The 21,006-nt window shown below is 38.2% G+C and overlaps 1 protein-coding gene across 2 annotated transcripts in view; it reads left to right on the top strand.

Annotated features, from left to right (window-relative positions):
* LOC123925244 (mitochondrial intermediate peptidase) overlaps positions 1-21,006 on the top strand; it is a 169,423-nt gene that overhangs the window by 45,232 nt on the left and 103,185 nt on the right. For both annotated transcript variants that reach the window (XM_045978484.1, XM_045978482.1), the window contains exons 11-13: positions 16,942-17,095; positions 18,964-19,041; positions 19,666-19,870. In XM_045978484.1, the coding sequence (XP_045834440.1) occupies positions 16,942-17,095; positions 18,964-19,041; positions 19,666-19,870 (437 nt within the window). The remainder of the gene's footprint in view (positions 1-16,941; positions 17,096-18,963; positions 19,042-19,665; positions 19,871-21,006) is intronic.

Raw genomic sequence — 21,006 nt, 5'->3', positions numbered from 1 at the left:
GGGCTCGATCCCAGGACCCTGAGATCATGACCTGAGCCGAAGGCAGCGGCTTGATCCACTGAGCCACCCAGGCGCCCCAATATTCTGGATATTAATCCTTTATTAGGCATATGATTTGCAAGTATTTTCTCACATTCTGTAGGTTGTTTCTTGCTGTAAAGGTTTTTAAAATTTTTATGAAGCCCAGTTTGTCTATTTTTTGTTGTTGTTGTCGCCTTTACCTTTGGTCTTATATCCAAGAAACCATTGCCAAATCCAGCATCATGAAGCTTTTATCCTGTATTTTCTTCTGAGAGTTTTGTTTGTTTTAGGTCTTTAGGTCCTTGATCCATTTCGAGTTAATTTTTGTATATGGTGTTAGGTAAGAGTCCAACTTCATTCTTTTGCATGTGGATATCCCATTTTCCCAGCATCATTTGTTGAAAAGACTGCTTACTGAATGGTCTTGGCACCCTTGTCAAAAATCATGTGACTATATATCCAAGATTTTATTTCTGCACTATTGTATTTTGTTGGTCTATGTGTCTGCCTTTATAGCAGTACTACACTGTGTTGATTATGGTATCTTTGTAAGAGGTTTTAAAATCAGGAAGTATGAGTTCTCCAGTTTTTTCTTTTTTAAGATTGTTTTGGCTGTTTGGGATCTCTTGAGATTTCATGTGAATTTCAGGATGAGGTTTCCATTTCTGCAAAAAAAAAAGTCATGGGGATTTTGATAGGGATTGCACTCAATCTGTAGATTGCTTTGGGTAATATTGACATTTTCATAATATTAGGTCTTACAATCCATGTACGTGGGGTATATTTCCATTTATTTATGTCTTCCTTAACTTTTTTCAGCAATGTTTTATAGTTTTTATTGTACAAGTCTTTCACTTCGTTGATTGAGTCCTAAGCATTTTATTTTTTGATGCTATGGTAAATGGAGTTGTTTTATAATTTCCTCTTAACATTGTTCATTGTGTATAGAAATGCAGCTGTTTCTTGTGTGTTGATTTTGTTATCTTGCTCTTTTGTTGAATTTATTAGTTCTAATATATATAATTTAATTATATAATTATGTAATTATTTAATTATATAATAATATAATTTTATATAAAGGAGTGTGTCATCTGAGACAGATAATTTTACTTCTTCCTTTCCAATTTAGATGTCTTCTTTCTTTCTTTCTTTCTTTCTTTTTTTTTCTTGCCTAATTACTCTGGAATTTCCAGTACTGTCGAAGTGGTGAAAGCAGGCAGCCTTGCCTTATTTCTGACTTTAGAGGAAAAGCTTTCAGTTTTTTGCCATTGAGTATGATGTTTGCTGTGGGTTTTTTATATTTGGCTTTTATTATGTGGAGGTAGTTTCCTTTATTCCTATTATTTTTAGTGTTTTTATCATGAGAGGGTATTGAATTTTGTCAGATGCTTTTTCTGCATCAGTTGGAATCATCGTGTGGGATTTTTTCCTTCATTTTGCTGATGTGGCATATTGCATTGTTTGATGTTCAGATGTTGAACTATACATGCATTCCAGAAATAAATTCTACTTGGTTGTGGTATATGATCCCTTTAGTGTACTGTTGAGTTTGGTTTGCTCATATTTTGTTGAGGATTTTTGTATCAGTATTCATCAAGGATATTGGCCTTTTCTTTGGTGATTTTCTTTTCTTGTCATGTCTTTGGCTTTGGTATCAGGGCTATGCTTACTTCATAGAATGTGTTAGGTAGTATTCCCTCTTTTCTTTTTGGGAAAAGTTTAAGAGGATTGGTATTATTCTTTAAATATTTGGTAAAACTCATCAGTGAAGCCATCAGGTCCAGGGCTCTTCTTTGTTGGAAAATTTTTGATTCCTGATTTAATCTCCTTACTATTTATAGGTCTGTTCAGTTTGTCTGTTTCTTCATGATTTAGTCTTGGTAGTTTTAGTGTTTCTAGGAATTTGTCCATTTCTTGTAGGTCTTCAAATTTTTTGATGTATAGTACCCTCATAATTTTCTTTTGTTTCTGTAGAATTGGTCATAATGCCCCCACTTTCATGTCTGATTTTGGCAATTTGAGTCTTATCTCTTTTTTTTCTTAGTCCATCTAGCTAATGGTTGTCAATTTTTTGATATTTTTGAAGAACCAGCTTTTGGTTTCATTGATTTTTTTTTAAATTTATTTTTCTGTTCTCTATTTCATCTATCTCTACTCTGATCTTTCTTTCTTTTCTTCTTTTCTCATTCTTTTCTTCTTTCTTTGGGATTAGTTTGTTGTTCTTTTGTCTAGTTCCTTAATTTGTAAAATTAGGTTGTTGGTCTGAGCTCTTTCTCTCTTTTTAAATGTAAGCATTTATAGCTATAAATTTTCCCCTTAGCATCACTTTTGCTGCATTTCATAAGTTTTGGTATGTTGTGTTTTTTATTGTCACTCACCTCTAAGTATTTTCTAATTTCCTTTACTATTTCTTCTTTGATCCATTGGTTGTTTAAAAGCATGTTGTTTAATTTCCACAGTTGGTGAACTTTTCAGTTTTTTTCATGTTACTGATTTCTAACGTCATCCTGTTGTGGCTTGAGAAGATGCTGTTTATGATACGTATTTTTAAAAAATCTATCAAGACTTAATTTGTGGCCTAACATATGGTCTATCCTGAAAAATGTCATGTGTGCACTTAGGAGGAATGTGTGTGCTGGTATTGTTGGGTAGAATGTTCTGTGTATAGCCGTTAGATCTAGTTGGTTTGTTGTGTTAAGTCCTCTGTTTCCTTATTTATCTTATGTCTTGTTGTATCAATGATGATGAGTAGGTTATTGAAGTGTCTGTTATTGTAGAATGTCTGTTTATTTCTCCCTGCAATTCTCTCCATTTCTGTTTCATATATTTTGATGGGCTGTCATTGTGTAAATGTTTTTAATTGTTATGTTTTCTGACTCTGTTGAACTGTTAATTAACATTTGTGTCCTCCTTTGTCTCTTCTATAATCACTCTTATGCTCTTTTGGTTACTGTTTGTATGGAATATCTTTTTACCGTTCTTTTACTTTCAACCTGTCTGTGTCTTTGGATCTCAAATGACTCTCTTGTAGATAGCATAATTTACATTGTAAAGTACTGATAAGAAAGGATTTACTTCTGTCATTGTGCTATTTTTTTTCCTCTATGGCTTATAGGTTTTTTGGTTTTTTTGGCTTATAGATTTTTATTTCTTCATTTCCTGCATACCTGCCCTTTTTCGTGTGTGTTCAGTTGATTTTTTTGTAATGAAATGTTTACATTCCTTTGTAGTTTTCTTTCGAGTATATTATATAGATATTTTCTTTGTGGTTGCCCTGGGGATTACATTTAATATCTTAAAATTATAACATTTTAATTTTAATTTATAGCAGCTTAATTTCAGTAACATAGTGAAAGTGCTCCTTTATAACTCTGTACTCACCCCTTTCAGTTGTTAATATCACAGAATTATACCTTACACATTGTGTGTCCCAAAACATAAACCAGTAATTCTTTGAACTGCGTTGGTCTCCTTGATTATGTAGAAAACAAGATTTAGAGTTACTAACCAAAGTTACAGTAATATTAGATTTTATATTAATAATGTTTTTTCAGATGATTTCTTAAATCCTATAGAAAACAAAGTATAAAGTATTGTTATAATAATAATAGCTTTTGTAATTGATCATGTATTTACCTTAATCGACACCTTTATTTTTCCATATGATTTCAGTTACTGTCTAGTGTCCTTACATTTTACCTTGTAGGACTCCCTTGATCATTTTTTGCAGAGCAGGTCTAATGGTCATGAACTCCCTCAACTTTTGTTTATCTGGGAATGTCTTGATTTCCCCTTCACTTTTAAAGGGCAGTTTTGCCAGATACAGGATTCTTGATTTTTTTTTTTTTTTTTTGGTAGCACTTTGAATGTCAGTCCACTGTTTTCTGGGCTCCAGAGTTTCTGATGAGAAATATGCAGGAAATCTTATTGAGTATACCTTGTATGTGATGATTTGCTTCTGTTGCTGCTTTTAAGATGCATCTTTCATCTTTGGCTTTTGAAAGTTTTATTATATTATATCTTGGTTTGGGTGGCTTTGAATTCATTTTTCTTGGAGTTCGTTGAGCTTCTTGAATGTTTATATTCATGCCTTTCTTAAAATTTGGAAAGTTTTCAGCCTTTTTTTTTTTAAAGATTTTATTTATTTATTTGACAGAGAGAGATCACAAGTAGGCAGAGAGGCAGGCAGAAAGAGAGAGAGAGGAGGAAGCAGGCTCCCTGCTGAGCAGAGAGCCCAATGTGGGGTCGTCATCCCAGGACTCTGGGATCATGACCCAAGCTGAAGGCAGGGGCTTTAACTCAGCCACCCAGGCCCCCCTATTTTTTTTTTTTTTAAGATTTTATTTATGTGACAGAGAGATCACAAGTATGCAGAGATGCAGGCAGAGGGAGAGGGGAAAGTAGGTTCCACACTGAGCAGAGAGCCCAATGAGGGGCTCAATCCCAGGACCCTGGGATCATGACCTGAGCTGAAGGCAGAGGCTTAACCCATTGAGCCACCCAGGTGCCCCCAGCCATTATTTCTTAAAATATTCTCTCTGCCTCTCTTTCTCTATCTTCTCCTCCTGGAACACCCATGATACCTATGTTGGCCCTTTTTATGGTTTTCCACTGGTCTCTAGGCTCTTTTCACTTTTCTTCAGTCTTTTTTCTTTCTGTTCATCAGCTTTTCATTTTCCTGTTTTAGTGACATTTTCTAGTCCAGCTTCTTTCTTCTGCCTGCTCACATCTGCCTTTGAATCCTGAATTTCATCTTCAGAATTTCTTTTTAGGTTTTTCTGTCCCTTTATTGATATTTCAATTTTGTTCACACATTGTCTTCTTGAACTTCTACACCTCTTCCTTTAGTTTCTGGCCATCATTAAGGTAGTTGTTTTAAAGTCTTTGTCTAATATTTCTGCCATTCAGTCTTTTTCAGGGACAGAGCTGTTGAATTATTTCTTTCCTTTGAGTGGGCCATACTTTCCTGTTTCTTTGTATGCCTTGTGATGTTTTTGTTGAACACTCCCCCAGCATTTTCTGGGTGTTATGTTATTGCTTTAGTTTATTGTTTTTGTGGTTTTGATTGTTGTAAGCTGTCTCTGTGCTTGGGATCAGCCTGAGGTGTGATGTCTTCTCAGGTCTTTTTGAGCCTTTCCTTGGACATGTGCACTTTCTAATTTTCCTCATAGATGCAGCTGTTTTTGAATGTTTCACTTTTTGATGTCTGGTTTTAAAAAGGGGAAAAGTAAAAAATGAAGAAGAGAAAAAAATATGAGTCCTTTACATCTGGAAGTCACTTGAGCTGGAGGGGGGGAGGCTCGCTACAACGGAGGGAGTTACGACAATGGCTGCCTGCCTCTCACACCTCTAAAAGCAGAAGTAGCAATCAGCTATCAAAGCACAGATCCCCCATATCAAAGGGACAGAGTCCTTTTTTGCCCACCCTAATCCCACAAGCTGTGTGTAAGCTGCTTCAGGAATAGGTGCACAGCTGCCTGCCATGAGGCTGTGGATGGGATAGGTGGATACTGCTGTCCTAGGAGCTAAAACTAACCACAGTTTACACTCCAGGCTTTCCACTGGAAGCTGAATGCCTTCAGCGGACTTCAGAGTTCCAAAATAGTTACATCAGACAGATTCTACCAATGCAGTTGTCCAGGTGGGGAGACAGATTATTGATGCTTCCTTCTTGGCATCTTCTCAGAATCCTCTATTTTTTGTTTTGTTTTTATATTTATTTTTATTATCTAGCAATAAAAAGTGAGTTATGTTTTTAAATCGAATTTTCTAGCTTTGAGTGCTATGTGGTTAATTTTTCTTCCTATTTATTCATGCTCTGCCTATGGTTTGAATCTGACATTTTAATTTTTTTCTTTAAGGTCAGTCCAGCTTGATTCAGTAGCAAAACAGATAAGTGAGTTACCTATTTTTCATAAAACGAAGTTCTGGTTTTGTTTTTTGGTTTTTGTTTTTGTTTTGGTTCACCCAAACAAGTATATTTTGAGTGCTGATGAAATGAATACTGACCCTCAAAAAGGTACCTTCCAGTTACCCATAATCTTTATGATGCTTAACCCAATGTGAAAATTTGTGCTGTGTAACCTAAAAAAGGATCTTTTTTAAGGCCATTAAATTCAGATGGTGGCTACTATATTAGGACCATTTCAGTTATCACTGAAGGAAACCCAGTTTAAACTAACTCATGCAGAAGAGAGAACTGGTTGACTCATGTAACTGAGAATAGGGGTAATGTTTGGAAGCATTTGCAACCCAGGGGTATAGGAGTACTTAGATTGGCCAGGCCGAGGTCCTGTGCATGTGGCTATAACTGTAAGGTCTATAAGTGGTCTCTGCTGCTGTAACACTTGGGAGAAGGGTTCTGTAATCAGGAGAACAAAGTGCAAATAGGTGTCATTGAGCTCCTCCTCCTCATCTTTTCTCCCTCCTTCGTTACTGAGAACTTGCCCCGTGCACTCTTCTAAGAATTCTGTGTGTATCACTTCACCTGAAATCTTGCAACGACCACATAAGTAGGTATGGTTAGATCCGTATTTTCACAGATGACCAAACTAAGACATGGTAAAGGAAATACTTCGCTTAGGATCATGGAGCAAGTGCATGTTTCACACTCAGGCCTATTAGGTCCAAACTGGTGCTCTTACTCAGTACTCTTTCTTTTCCCCATTCCGTGACTTTTAAAAATATGCTTTACCACACATAGTAATATTAGCCCACATTCTAGAAAAAGGCGCGTACTTTCTATCCAAAGTCCCATCCAAGTGGGGCTCGTATAGGCAAACTGGGCAGAGCAGGAAGCTGCTTCCCTGGGAGTGCGTGGTGGTGCTGCTGCCTTCTTCCCTTTGCTTTGAGGTCTTGTGTTCTGGTCTGCCTGTGCTGCTTAGAAGCTCAGTTCCTCCAGTTGATCTGTTTACCCAGGCCCAGCCAGTTCTCTGGACTCCTAGGGTCACTTCCTTCCCTTAGATGATCTTGGTTCGACATTGTGGTTCCCCACGGTACTGCCTGGCACGGCCGTGGGGTGACTCCACTGGGCAGGTCTAGTAGTAGCCTTGACGTTCCTGATTAATTCCCTTTTCTCACCCCCTAAGAATGCGTATGTTTGTTGTTCACTTTTGAATATCCACTGTCCTAAAATTCAAATACAAAGAGACTTCTGGCCAAGTTTGAATAACTGGCACCAAATTTACCTCCTTCATGTACAACTAAAATCAATCTCATCAAACCTATGAGACGGTGGTGTGCAGACGCAGTGAAGCTGTCACTGTAAGCCCCTGATCCCTGCAAAAGGGGGAAAAAAAAACCCAAGTGACCTTGCAGTGGCCCCAGCTCTGTTCTTGGAGGAACTTCCAAATTATAGCCAAGCAGTGGGGCCTGCAAGTGGAGCACGGTAGTCTCCCTGGGCAGAGCCATTAGAACTGGGGGGCCATGGAGGCCAAGGACCTGCAGTCCAGAGAGGGGAACACTGCATGGACCACAAGGAAAGAACCCTATGAAAAGAGCCAGGGACCCATCACTGCAGCTTGCACAGGGCCGTGTGTTATTCATGTTCCCACCAGCCAAAGTAGAAAAAACTTGATAATTTGTGGAATAGCAGGTAGAATCCTCAGAAAGGTACTGCCTCATGAGTGGAACAGAATTAGGCCTAGACTTGTCGTGGCTCTGGTCCCTTTAAAAGAGAGGGCCTCTCTCAAGTATGGTTTCCTAACAGTGCACTGGTTTTGTTTTTTGTTCTTGGGTTATAGGTTTATAGAACAATTGTGTGCAAAGTACAGAGAGTTCCTATAAATCCCCTTTGTCCTCTCACAGTTTGCCCTGGTATTAACATCTTTTGTTAGTGTGGTACATTTGTTACAATTGATAAGATCATATGATTAACTCAAGTCCTTAGTTTACACTGGGGCTTCCTCTGTGTTGCACTGCCTATGAGTTTTGACAAATGTGTAATGGGAGGGATCCACTATGACAGTGTTGTACAGCATCATTTCACTGCTGTGACAGTCCCCGTGCTCCATGTCCTCATCCCTGCTGCCTCCTCCCACTCCCCATCTCTGGTAACCACTGATCCTTTTACTGTCTCCATAATTTTTCCTTTCCCATAATGTCTTGCAGTAGGAATCGTAGTGTGTAGCCTTTTCAGATTGGCTTCTTTCACTTAGCAAAATGCATTTAGGGTTTCTCTATGTCTTCTCATGTTTTGGTAGCTCATTTCTTTTTAGTGCTGTTAATTCTGTTGTGTAGAATTTAAAAATTTATTTTTTAAAATTCACTCACTTGTTCATTGTTTATTTACCCATTCCCCAACTGAGGGACTTCCTGGTTGCATCCAGGTTTTGACAGTTATGAATAAAGCTGTTGGGAATATTTACATGCAGGTTTTTGTATGGACATGTTTTCAACACATTTCAGTATATACCAAGGAGTGTGATTGCTGGATCGTGCGGTAGAAATATGTTTAGTTTTGGAAGAAACTGCCAAGGTATCTTTTAAAGTGGCTTGTATCATTTTGCATTCGCACCAGCAATGAACGTCAGTTTCTGTCACTCTACATCCTTGCCAGCATTTGGTGTTGTCAGTGTTTTGGATTTTGGCAATTCTGATGGGTGCGTTGTGGCATCTCATTGTTGTTTTAATTGCATTTCCCTGATGACATGTAATGTGTGGCACATCTTTTCATATTCTTATTTGCCATCTGTATGACTTCTTCAGTGTGGTGTTTAGCAGACCTTTCGTTTACTTTTTATCAGGTTGCTTCTTGTCTTGCTGTGGAGTTTCAAGAATGTTTTGTATGTTTCAGATACCAGTTTTTATCAGATAAGTGTTTTGCAAAGGTTTGCTTCTAGTCTGCAACTTGTCTTTTCATCCTCTTAACAGTGTCTTTTTGCAGAGCAGAAGTTTTTAATTTTTATGGAGTCCAATTTATCAATTCCTTCTTTCACGGATTGTGCTTTTGGTGCTATCTCTAAAAAGACATTGTCAAACCCAAGGCTACTTAGATTTTCTCCTGTATTATCTTCCAGGTGTTTTATAGTTTTGTGTTTTACATTTAGGTCTGCGATGCATTTTGAGTCAATTTTTCTGAAAGGCATAAGGTCTGTGTCTAGATTTACTTTTTGCATGTAGTGTCCTGTCGTTCGGGCACCATTTGTTGAAAAGACTGTCCCTTCTCCATTTTAGTGTCTTTGTTTCTTTGTCAGAGATTAGGTGACTGTATTTGTTTGGGTCTACTTCTGTTCCATTTTTCTATTTGTATATTCTTTTGTTAATTCCTCACTACTTGGATTACTAGAGCTTTCTTTTTCTTCCTCTTCAATATTGTGTTTATTCTTCTGGGTCTTGCCTCTCATATAAACTTTTGGATCAGTTTGTCGAAATCCACAAAATAATTTGCTGGGGTTTTGACTGAGATTGCAATGAATCTACAGATCACACTGGGAAAAGTTGACAGCTTAGCAATAGTGAGTTTTCCTATCCATGGTCTTGGAATATCTCTTCACTTATTTAGATTTTTGCTTTCTTTTATCAGAGTTTTGTAGTGTTCCTCATATAGATCTTGTTAATTTTTACAGTTTTATTTTTTATGCAGTATAATTAACATACAGTGTTATATTAGTTTCAGGTGTACAGTATAATGATTCAACAGTTCTCAGTGCCCATCGTGATAAGTGCATTCTTAATCCTCTTTATCTGTTACACCCATCTTCCAGTTTTTTTCTCTGTATTTAAAAGTCTTTTTTTCAACAATAATGAAACTGTGCAAAGAGCCCAAATGTCTATCAACTGATGAATAAAGAATGTATATAGGCACAATGGAATATTACTCCTCCATCAAAAGAATGAAATCTTACCATTTTCAGTGATTTGGAAGGAACTAAAGGGCATTGTGCTAAGCAAAATAAGTTAGACTGAGAAAGATTAATACCATATGATCTCACTCATATGTGGAGTTCAAGAAACAAAACAGATGAACATATGGGAGGGGGGAAAAAGAGGGAAACAAATCACTAGAGACTCTTACAGATAGAGAATAAACTGAAGGTTGATGGAGGGAGGTGAGTGGGGGATGGGCTAGATGGGGGTTGAGTGGGTTTTAAGGAGGGCACTTTTATGATGAATACTGAGTATTGTATGTAAGTGATGAATTATTGAGTTCTACTCCTGAAACCAGTATTTCGCTGTGTGTTGACTAAAATTTAAATGAAAATTTGAAGGAAAAAAACAATAAAAAAAATAAGTCTTTTTTGGTCTGCCTCTTTTTTGTTTGTATGTTTTATTTTTTAAATTCCACATATGAGTGAAATCATGTGGTATTTGTCTTCTTCTGACTTGTTTCACTTAACATTGTATATGTAACCTCTAGGTCCATGCATGTTGTTGCATATGGCAAGATTTTATTATTTTTTTTATGGCTGAGTAGTGTTCCATTACACACACATACACACACACACACACACACACACACCCCTATATATATCTATGTATATACATACAGCCACATACATATATATATTTATCTGTGCATGGATGATACTTGTATAGCTTCCATATCCTGGCTATGGTAAACAGTGATGCAATGAACATGGAGCATATATATTTTTGAATTAGTATTTTCATTTTCATTTTCTTTGGGTAAATACCCTGTAGTGGCATTACTGGATCATAAGGTAATTCTGTTTTTAATTTTTTGAAGAACCTCCATACTGTTTTCCACAGTGGCTGTACCAATTTACATTTCCACCACCAGTACACAAGGATTCCTTTTTCTCCACATCCTCATCAATGCTTGTTATTTCTTGTGTTTTTTATTTTAGTCATTCTCATCGGTGTAAGGTGATGTCTCTTGTCGTTTTGATTTTCATTTCCCTGATAATGAATGATGTTGAGTATCTTTTCATATATCTATTGGTCATCTATATGCCTTCTTTGGAAAATGTCTATTGAGATCCCCTGCTCATTTTTTAATTGGATTTTTGGGGAGTTTTCTTGGTGTTGTATAAATTCCTTATATATTTTGGATATTAATCCCAATAATATATAATGCATTATATATATATATATTTTGGGATTACCTTGATCCCAAAACCAGGCAAAGACCCCATCAAGAAGGAGAATTATAAACCAATATCCCTGATGAATATGGAGGGTAAAATTCTCAACAACATCCTAGCGATTAATAGGATTCAACAGTACATTAAAAGGATCATCTATCATGAACAGGTGGAACACTCTAATTAAAAAAAAATGTTTTTCCTCTCATTACTTTGGATTTAATTTGTTCTTCTTTTTCTAGTTTCCTAAGGTATAAGCTGAAATTACTGCCTTTAGATCTGTCTTCTTTTCTAGTATACGTATTAATTGCTTTGACTGTTCTTAGAAGCATTGCTTTCATTGGATCCCACAGATTTGTACAAGTTGTATTTTCATTTTCATTTTGTCCAAAATATTTTAAAATTTTCCTTAAGCCTTCTTTTACCCTGTGTTAGTGAGAAGTGTGTCTCTAAATACTTTGGTCTTTTCCAACTATCCTTCTGTTATTGATTCCTAGATTAATCCAGTTGTGGTCTGAGCATTCATTGTATCATGTCTGTTCTTTTAAATTGTTAAGATGTATTTTATTTCCCACAATGTGACCTCTCTGGGGTAATATTCCTTGTGATCTTCAGAAGAATGTATATGCCACTGTTGTTGGACAGACATTGCCTGGATGTCTATTACATTCGGTTAATTGTTGGTGCTCTTCAGTTCAGCATGTCCTCACTGATTTTCTGCCTCTTGGATCTGCATTTCTGACAGGTGGATGGTGAAGTCTCCAACTATCATACTGGATTCATCTGTTTCTCCTTGTAGTTCTGTCAGTTTTTACCTCACGTATTTTGATAGCCAGTTAAAATGCATTAAGGGTTTTAAGGACAGTAAGGATTAGTACATCTTCTTGGAGAATTGACCCTTTTATCACTGTCTAATGCCCATCTTCATCCCTGATTCCTTTGTTTTCTCTGAAGGCTGCTCTGATTGGAATTAATGTAACTATTCCAACTTTCTGTTGCTCAGTGTAGCCATGGAATTCCTTCTCCATCCCTTTACTTTTAATCTATCTGTATTTTTACAATTGATGTCAGTTTCTTACAGACAACAAAGAATTGGGTCTTGTTTTTCTCAACTTTGCTGACTATTTTAATTGTAATATCCAGACCATCGATGTTTAAAGTGATTAGTTATATAATTGGGTTAATATATAGCATATCACCATGTGTGAGTAACATTTATTTCTGTTCTTTGCCCTTATGCTTTCTCCTTATGCTTTTTGTGCATACAGAAGTAGCCAGTACTTCTGTTTAGTCCCTCTTAACATTGCTCTCCAGGATTTCACTTATCTATAAGCTATAATCTCCTCATACGTTGTCACTATTATTATTCTGAAGAAGCTGTTATGCATTAGGTCATTTAAAAATAAGAAATAAACAGATTTGCTTTTATATCTTCCATTTATTCCTTCTCCAGCACTCTTGTTTTCTTCACATAGATGCAAGTTTCTGACTTCCATCATTTTCCTTCTTCTTGAAGAACTGTTTTTAGCATTTCTTGCAAGTCTACCAGTGAGAAATTCCCTCAATTTTTGTTTGTTCAAGAAAGTCCTTATTTCTCCGTCATTGAAGGGTAATTTTGTTGGAAACAGAATTCGAGGTTTGTGGGTTTTTCATTTCAATTCTTTAGGTATTTTCTACCATACTCTTTTCTGTTGCATAGTTTCTGAAGAGAATGCAGATGTAATTCTTATTCTGGCTCCTCTACAGGTGAGGTGATTTTTTTTTTTCCCTCTCCATCTTCTTTGGAGATTTTTTTTGTCTATAATTTTCTGCAGTTGAAATATGGTATTCCCAAGTGTGTTTTCCACCCTGCTTGGTGTTTGTCCTTCATTTGGAAAGTTCTCAGCCATTATTACTTCATATATTTCTTCTGTTCCTTTCTCTCTCTGTTCTCATTCTGTAATTCCCATTACATGTACATTACATCTTTTGTAATTATTCCACAATTCTTTGGGTCTTCTCTTCTTTTTCGACCTCTTTGCATCATATTCTTGAAAGTTTTTATTGACATTTCTTCAAGCTCACTGATAGTTTCATTGGTCATGTCCAGTCTACTGATAAGCATTTCCTTTGATTCTTTTTTAGTTCCCCTCTCTATGTTACATTACCCATGAATCTTGTGTTTTGTTTTGTTTGTTTGTTTTATTTGTTTGTTTTTTTTAAGAACCCTTGGCATGTTAATCATAGTTGCTTCTGAATTCTCAACCTGGTTATTCTGACATTTTTAACATACATGAATCTGGTTCTGATGTTTGTTCTGTTTCTTCAGACTGTGGTTTTGGTCCTTTATTGTGATTTGAAATTGATTTAAGTTGGACATGAAGTACTCACTGACTGGGAGTTAGTTAGGCTGTGTTTACTTTTGCAGTAGCTGTGGTGTCGGAGGCTGAAGTTTTTATCCCTTCCTCTTCCAGACCCCTCCCCGCCACTTCCTAGATAGGAATATAATATTATCTACCTACCTACCTACCTACCTACCTACCTACCTACCTATGTCTCTGATGTTGTATTTGGGTTTCTCTGGGGACTTCTACTTAAATAAGATCTGACATGTGCAGTTTTTCAGTTGTATTCACCTGTTATTTTACCGGATCCCCGCTGCTGTGGTGGTGAAGGGGGTGGGAAGGATTCATTCTAAAGTCCTGTGATTAGGTCTCAGTCTGTTATGGACCCGGTGCCCCTCAGCTCTGACTTTTTTAAGTGCCTTTCAGTTTGCCTTCCCTGCTTTGATGAGACAGGGGGATTGGGTTGGGTATTTCTTTTCTTCTAGGTAAGTTAGGCTCTGGTAAGAAAGTTTCTTTTGAGGGCAACCTTGTTAAGAATAACAGAATGCTCTGGTGTATTTCAAAATGGCTGTTTTTTCCTTCCCCCTGTTGGAAGCATTGAGAGAATTTTTCTCCATCTTTACTGTGAGAAACTGGTAGGGCTTCTGGAGGTAAAATTAAAATGTGGGGAACCCCCACCTTAAACTGGGCCTCCCTGGGGTTTTTAACTCTCAGACTTGTCCACACTGAGCCTCTAATTTGTCAACTGTAGTTTAAATTTTCCTACCTTAGTGCTAGTCCACACTGGAGAGTTCTGTAAATTGTGATTCTCTGTATTTGCCTGCTTGTCTTTATATATTTGGGGGCAGCAGTTTGCTCTGTGACCTCAGTTCTCTGCTGGATACAAGAAGAGTTGTTGATTTTTTAGTTTCTTGAGCATTTTACTTGTTGTTAGAATGGAATAAGGCCTTCCAGGTTCCCTATATGCCGGAACAGACACCAGAAGCCTCCATTTTTTCCTGTTTTTACAACATATTTTCTCCCCCTTTTCCGTGATGTCCCTTTCTTTCGTGCCCTAACAGCTCTGACTCTTCTTCTCTGTCTTCCTTTTTATCTCTTCATCTGGAAGATCGCTGCTGGCCCTCTTCTCACACTGCACCATCCTTTTCTAGAAACCCATCTCCTTCTACAGCTTTAATTAACACCTGAGCAATGAAGACTCAGTCTTAACTGAGTGTCTGACCTTTTATGGGCACTTCAGTCAGTGTCTCCAGAACTGAATTTATTTTCCATGACTCCTCTTTCTCCCACAACTTCACCCCACCCTCCTTTCTCCCACAAACATACCCATCCTCCCTTCTTTTTACCTGCTCTGTGCTCTGATTAAATGACTCTGCCATCTCAACCATCTGGCTCAAGCCAGAAGCCTGTGTGTTGTTCTGGACCATTCTTACTCACACAGTCCCACAACATTTCATCTCAAAGAGAAACAACTTCATACCTGCCTCTTCCTCCTTGACTTCACTGCCTTTGCTTACGTTCAGACCCTAGTTTACTGTCTGTTCTCCCTGCCTCTCCTGCATTCCTCCCTCCACACTGTCAACCTTGCAGTGTTCCAGAAAGCATCAGATTGCTTCTCTGTTGCCTACAAAAGCGGTCTTCCACGTCTCCCACTCTGTGAACAATTCACTGAGATTGTGGATATACTGCATTAGAAATTTTGCTCAGATTTATTTTTATTTCAACTTGTAAAAATGTATCTTTTTTTTGCTTTTGAAATATAGTAGAACAGCAGCACATGAACGTAATTTATAAATATACATATATTAAGGTTGAATAGTTAAAAATTCTTTTAATGGTTTGGCTGCGTAATGAAGAAGTTGAGAGACCACATGCCTACAGTGTGAAATCCCAATCCCTCAGGTTTATGTGTGAGGCCCTCTGTTCTCTGGACCCTGCCCACGTGCGTCTAGACTCTCCTCCGTCTCTTTTCCCGTTGATCCCCTCCATCATGAACTGGCTCATATTTAGCCACTGGTTTAGGGGTTTCCAGGCTGTTTCATGACTTCACACTGTTGCTTCTCCCTGGAATACCCTTATTACTACTTCTCCCTGCCCTTAATCCTTATCCCACCCCACCCAGCAGACTCCTGTTTCTGAATTCCTTTCTCTGGCCCCTTCCTGTTTCTACCCTCTCTTCCACAAGGGAAGTCATCATACCCATACCTTTTGCTGTCCTGCTCCCTGTGTCCTTCCCTCAGTCTCTGACTGTGTCTCTAGTGCCAGCTCGCTGCTGCCCCGGGAGAAGGAGACCAGAATTGTCTGTCCGCCTCTCTGCCTCCTTCACAGTGAGCTCTTTAGACAGACACGCCCTCATTCCTTACCTCCAGCAAGCAGCGGGCTCCTTCAGAGCCTGCACAAGTATATGGATCTGTGAGTGAAGACACTGAACTGCTGACGTGTATCCTTCACTAGTGAGATTCTGTTTTTATGAAAAATTGATCAGGAATTAAGTTGTAAACTTGTGGATTTTGGTAGTCAAAATTTCTTGTGTGGTGTAATTTATACATGCTCACTAAATCCAGTCATCCACTTAGTAGTAAGCATATGTTTGTCTAGGTTTTGCATCAAAGTTTATATGTATTTTGTTTTTACTTTAATTTTTTTTCTTTTTACTTTAATTAATTAATTTTTCTTGAAGTATAGTTGACCCACAATGTTACGGTAGTTTCTGGTGTCCGTCATAGTGATATGACAAGTTTATGTGTAATGCTATGCTCGTTGCAAGTGTGGCTACCTTCTGGCACCCTAAGTATATATTTTGTTAGTTCCAGAGAGTAGAAATAGAGTAAGCACCTACAATTATTCTAGAGCCATTCTTTCTACTGTGGTCATAAAATTTGGCCTGACCTAGTGACTCAGAAGTGACCGCTCACATCATATATTCTGGATGTGGTTTGGCTTATGTTGGAAGAGGGCATAAAAAACCATTTTTGAATGAAGAATAATTAACCTTGCCAGTATGTTATGTTTTATTTAAGGTATTTAACTGTAAAACAGATGAATTAAGATCTGATTGTTGATGTTTCAGAGACTTTTTCCATTAACAAATATTTTACTAGAGGTAAGATTTAAATTCACTTAGTCTGCTTCAGGACTTGAGTTTGTTTACTATTTATGGGATATAAGACTTTCCTTTAAGAAAACAACATATTTCATATTTCATTATTCCTCAAATATCTCATTATTGGTCAGATTCTGTCTGTAGGTACGCAAAAAGGAATGTGTGGGTAATTAAGTCAGCGCAAGTAAATAACATGCGAAGGATGAAGTTTAGGGAATGGTGTGTCTGCCGTCATTACTCACTACTGACACTACTCTTACACTAAGAAGTACTACTTACCACGCTCAGTGCTCAGAATAATTAGACTGCCTTTCTTCTGAAAATCCCTCGAAAGATAGAGATGTACCTTTTTGTTTCAATCCTTTGTTGTACCTAGCATGACCCTAAATTTTCAATGAATAAATTGAAATAAACAAAAATGCTATTGAACCTCCCTTCTTTCTTTTAGGTATAATATTGAGCCCAGTTTATATTGCCCATTTTTCTCCCTTGGAGCATGCATGGAAGGCCTAAATATTTTGTTTACGAAACTGTTAGGAATTACGTTGTATGCAGAGCAGCCTGCGAAAGGAGAGGTGTGGTGTGAAGATGTTCGCAAACTGGTAAGCGTCCAGGGAGTGTAGAGTCGCACTCCTTTATCTCTAGGGTTTGGTAATCCAGTTAAGAGCAGTTTTATCCTCAAGGCAGCTTTGCCATGATGGGAGCGCGGCTCACCTTCTGTTTCATGGAGAGTCCAAGTCATTGCTTCTGACTTAACAAAAACATTTTTTTTTTTCTCTAAAATCAACTGATAGAAACATATACTAGCAGAGTGAATTCTCTGGAAGAATTTTTTTTTAGGGACTTGACAGAAAGTTGAATCTTTGTATGTTGACAAATTCTGGTTAAAGAGAAATTTGTCATTACTTTTCATATTCCTGCAGTGCTCAGTGTCCCTTTTGGTTAATTCCAGAATTTATTACATCTGTCACTTTTTTTTTTTTTAACCCCCCTTCCCACCTCGTAGGAGCTTATATTTTATAATATATTGATTCATATCCCGTGTTCTAATGTGACCTCAAGCCTGGCGTCCACCCCTGCTCCTGTTAGGACCCACTTTATTTGAGATATCAATATGTTCATTTTTTCTTGATAAAATCATGAGGATTTATGGACTTACTCTCACAAAGGCTCTGTGTTGCTGTTACTCTGTTTTACCTTCTGCCTGTATGCATGCCACACTGTTTCAAGGGAAGGAAGCTCTCTGATGGTCTCCTGGCTGTGTTCTGTGAGAGTGGAATAGGCGTGGTGATAGAATTGAAAAGGTAGAGTGGAAGCAGCTTTATCACCGCACCGATTACCTGAGGATCTGTGCATTGTGTACTTCTCAAAGTGGTGGAGACTGACAGAGTGCAGAGATACAATGAGAGAAAAACCAGTAAGAGTGAAAGGACCAAATGCAACTAATGAAAAGCTTTCCCCATTATAGAGTATGAGGCCACCTCGCTTCCCCCACTAGACGTTAAGCCCGCCAGGCTTCCCCTGCTATGGGGCGTGGGCCCCACGGGGGCAGCACTCTTTGCCAGATTGATTCACTGCTGATATTCTGAATGCCTTGATAAGATAAATTCCAAACACCTACTTGGTGCTAAAGAGATACTTGTTGAACCAACAAATGTATGCCTGCACAGAGTTGTAGTGCATAAAGCTGAGGTTCTCTGTGGCAGAATCCTCAAGTTGTGACAAAACAGAGGAGGCAAGCTGGAGGCCGGCTGTTGAGTTCTCCATGCGCGGTGTGTCTTGTGTAGGCCCAGTTTGAGGGAAGAGCATAAATAATGAGATTACTGATCTTCAACTGAAGCCAGAAGCAACCTTCTGTTCTATCTGATCCAGGGGTTAGCATTTGGGGGCATAGGGCTACACTGAGATCTAAATTAAGATTGAGATCTAGAACTGTGAAGCCAGCACTTGTTTCCAAGTGTGTGGGGGAGGTCTGTGAGCAGTCTGAAGAGCTGGGTTTGGTCTCGGTGTTGTGAGGCTCTGGCAATCGGGACAAAGGGCTCAGACCAGAAGGGTTGCCTCTCCTGGACAGAATCCCCAAATCAGATTCTTCTGAGAGATGAGGGGACAATAGATAATTTATTTTTAGATCATGTGGGATGTAGAAAGTAATAAAATATCTATAGTTATGGCTATGGTTTTTTTTTTAAGATTTTATTTATTTATTTAACAGGCAGAGATCACAAGCAGGCAGAGAGGCAGGCAGAGAGAGAGGAGGAAGCAGGCTCCCTGCTGAGCAGAGAACCCGATGCGGGGCTCGATCCCAGGACCCTGGGATCATGACCTGTGCTGAAGGCAGAGGCTTTAACCCAGTGAGCCACCCAGGCGCCCCAGCTATGGGTGTTTTATATTTAGATTCTTGTTAGAGATGTTTTTCTACTTTGAGAGTTTCCGATGGCTTCATTCATCACTAAATGTAATTTTTTTCCAGGCTGTGGTTCATGAATCTGAAGGATTGTTGGGGTACATTTACTGTGATTTCTTCCAGCGAGCAGACAAACCTCATCAGGTGATGCTTTATGTGACTTTATGTTTCCATAAAAGTCACTTTATGTGACTCAGTGTTTCCAAGACTCAGTTTCAGTTTCCCCATCGGAACAACGAGAGAGCTGCCTCAGGGGTTATTGTGAAGAATAAGTGATACAACGTATGTGAATCTCAGCCTGTTAGAGAAAATTACTCCAAATATCCCCCTTTGTGATAGAGTTCATTGCTTCTGAGCGATAAAGACAATAGATATGAGAAGTGTCTCCACACATGGAAAGGGTTCAGTAAACATTAGCATCCCTCCCCACAGTAGCTCAGTGTCTGTCCCCTTCCTACTTGCTTGTGTACAGTTATCAACAGTTAGAGCGTGTGGATCTAAGCTGGTGTAGCATCACCGCAATACATATTTTTGGAGTGAATGAACGAATGAGTCAACAAAAGCAAGGTGGTACCGGTGTTTTAAAAATTTAAGATTCTAGCAAAATAAAAAATATTAGGGAGAAGCATCTATAACTAAATAAATAGAATGGAAGTAGGGTAAATTTGAACTGAGACGTGCTGGTATAATTTTATATTCATTGGGACTGTGTTATTCTTCAGATCACCTAATACACTCTTCCCCGGTTGTGTTTGCTGACTCCTCCAGGACTGTCATTTTACAATCCGTGGAGGCAGGTTAAAGGAAGATGGAGACTATCAGCTCCCGGTTGTAGTTCTTATGCTGAATCTTCCCCATTCCTCAAGGAATTCACCAACTTTACTAACTCCTGGAATGATGGAAAATCTCTTCCACGAAATGGGACATGCCATGCATTCTATGCTGGGTCGTACTCGTTACCAACATGTCACTGGTGAGCCAAAAGAGGGGACTTCTGTTTAACAAACATCTTCTAAAAACATGTGTTTTAATTGAAACTGGAGCAAAAGGCGCTTTATTTAGAAAAATCTGGTCATTTAACATTGTCAGGTGGTTATTTTTTGTAGGTTGCCTCACCTCGTCCTTCTAGTTGTTATTCAACCAGATCATCTGACACTTTTCTGCTTCCTTGCTAACGGTTCTGGCCGAGGACTGTCTCACGCGTCTTCTGAGTTCGCACTTTTACATTTTATCATATTTCACATGGAATCGAAGTTTTTGGCTATATGTGTTGGAATAAATATGTGAGCACAGAGTTAGTGAGCAAGTGAAAGAATATTGCCTCTTTTTCTCCAAAATCAGTTAGAATACATATTAAAGCATGCTAAAAAAATATTTTCTGAAGCTTTTCCCCTGTATAAGATGACAGTTTTTCATGCTGGTGTGTGGCCATAGTTGATGATATTTTATGTAGACTTTCCTCTTAGTTGTTTCATCTTTGAATCTGAAGCTCACTATCCTATATGGTCAGCTTTAGATCACCTGCTAAATTGCTTTCATTTAGTTATTTATTAACCAACTTTGTTTACATAATATTTTGGGGGAGAAGAAGATACTTAAAAAACAGTTCATAAAATGTCACCAAAAAGTTCTTACAGGATTTGTCGCTTTATTTTGAGTTTAAAATACAGCTTTTTTTTGCATTGGCTTTGTTATAAGAAGCAAACAGTGGTTTTAAAAAAAGGCACTTTTAGGGGAGCCTGGGTGGCTCAGTGGGTTGAGGCCTCTGCCTTCGGCTCAGGTCACGATCCCAGTGTCCTGGGATCGAGCCCCCCATTGGGCTCTCTGCTCAGCAGGGAGCCTGCTTCCCCCCACCCCTCTCTGCCTGCCTCTCTGCCTACTTGTGATCTCTGTCTGTCAAATAAATAAATAAAATCTTTAAAAAAAAGGTACTTTTAAAACAAATGAAGGGTATGGATAAAGAAGAAGTGGTATATGTTTATACTAGGGAACAGTGCTAAGCCATAAAGAATGAAAACTTGCCATTTACAATGACATGGATGGAGCTGGAGGGTAATATGCTGAGTGAAATAAGTCAAACAAAGAAAGGCAAATAGCAGATGATTTCAC

This window comes from Meles meles, chromosome 14 (assembly GCF_922984935.1).
Source record: "Meles meles chromosome 14, mMelMel3.1 paternal haplotype, whole genome shotgun sequence".
Taxonomy (NCBI): Eukaryota; Metazoa; Chordata; class Mammalia; order Carnivora; family Mustelidae; genus Meles; species Meles meles.
This window is presented reverse-complemented; position numbering and strand designations above follow the sequence as displayed.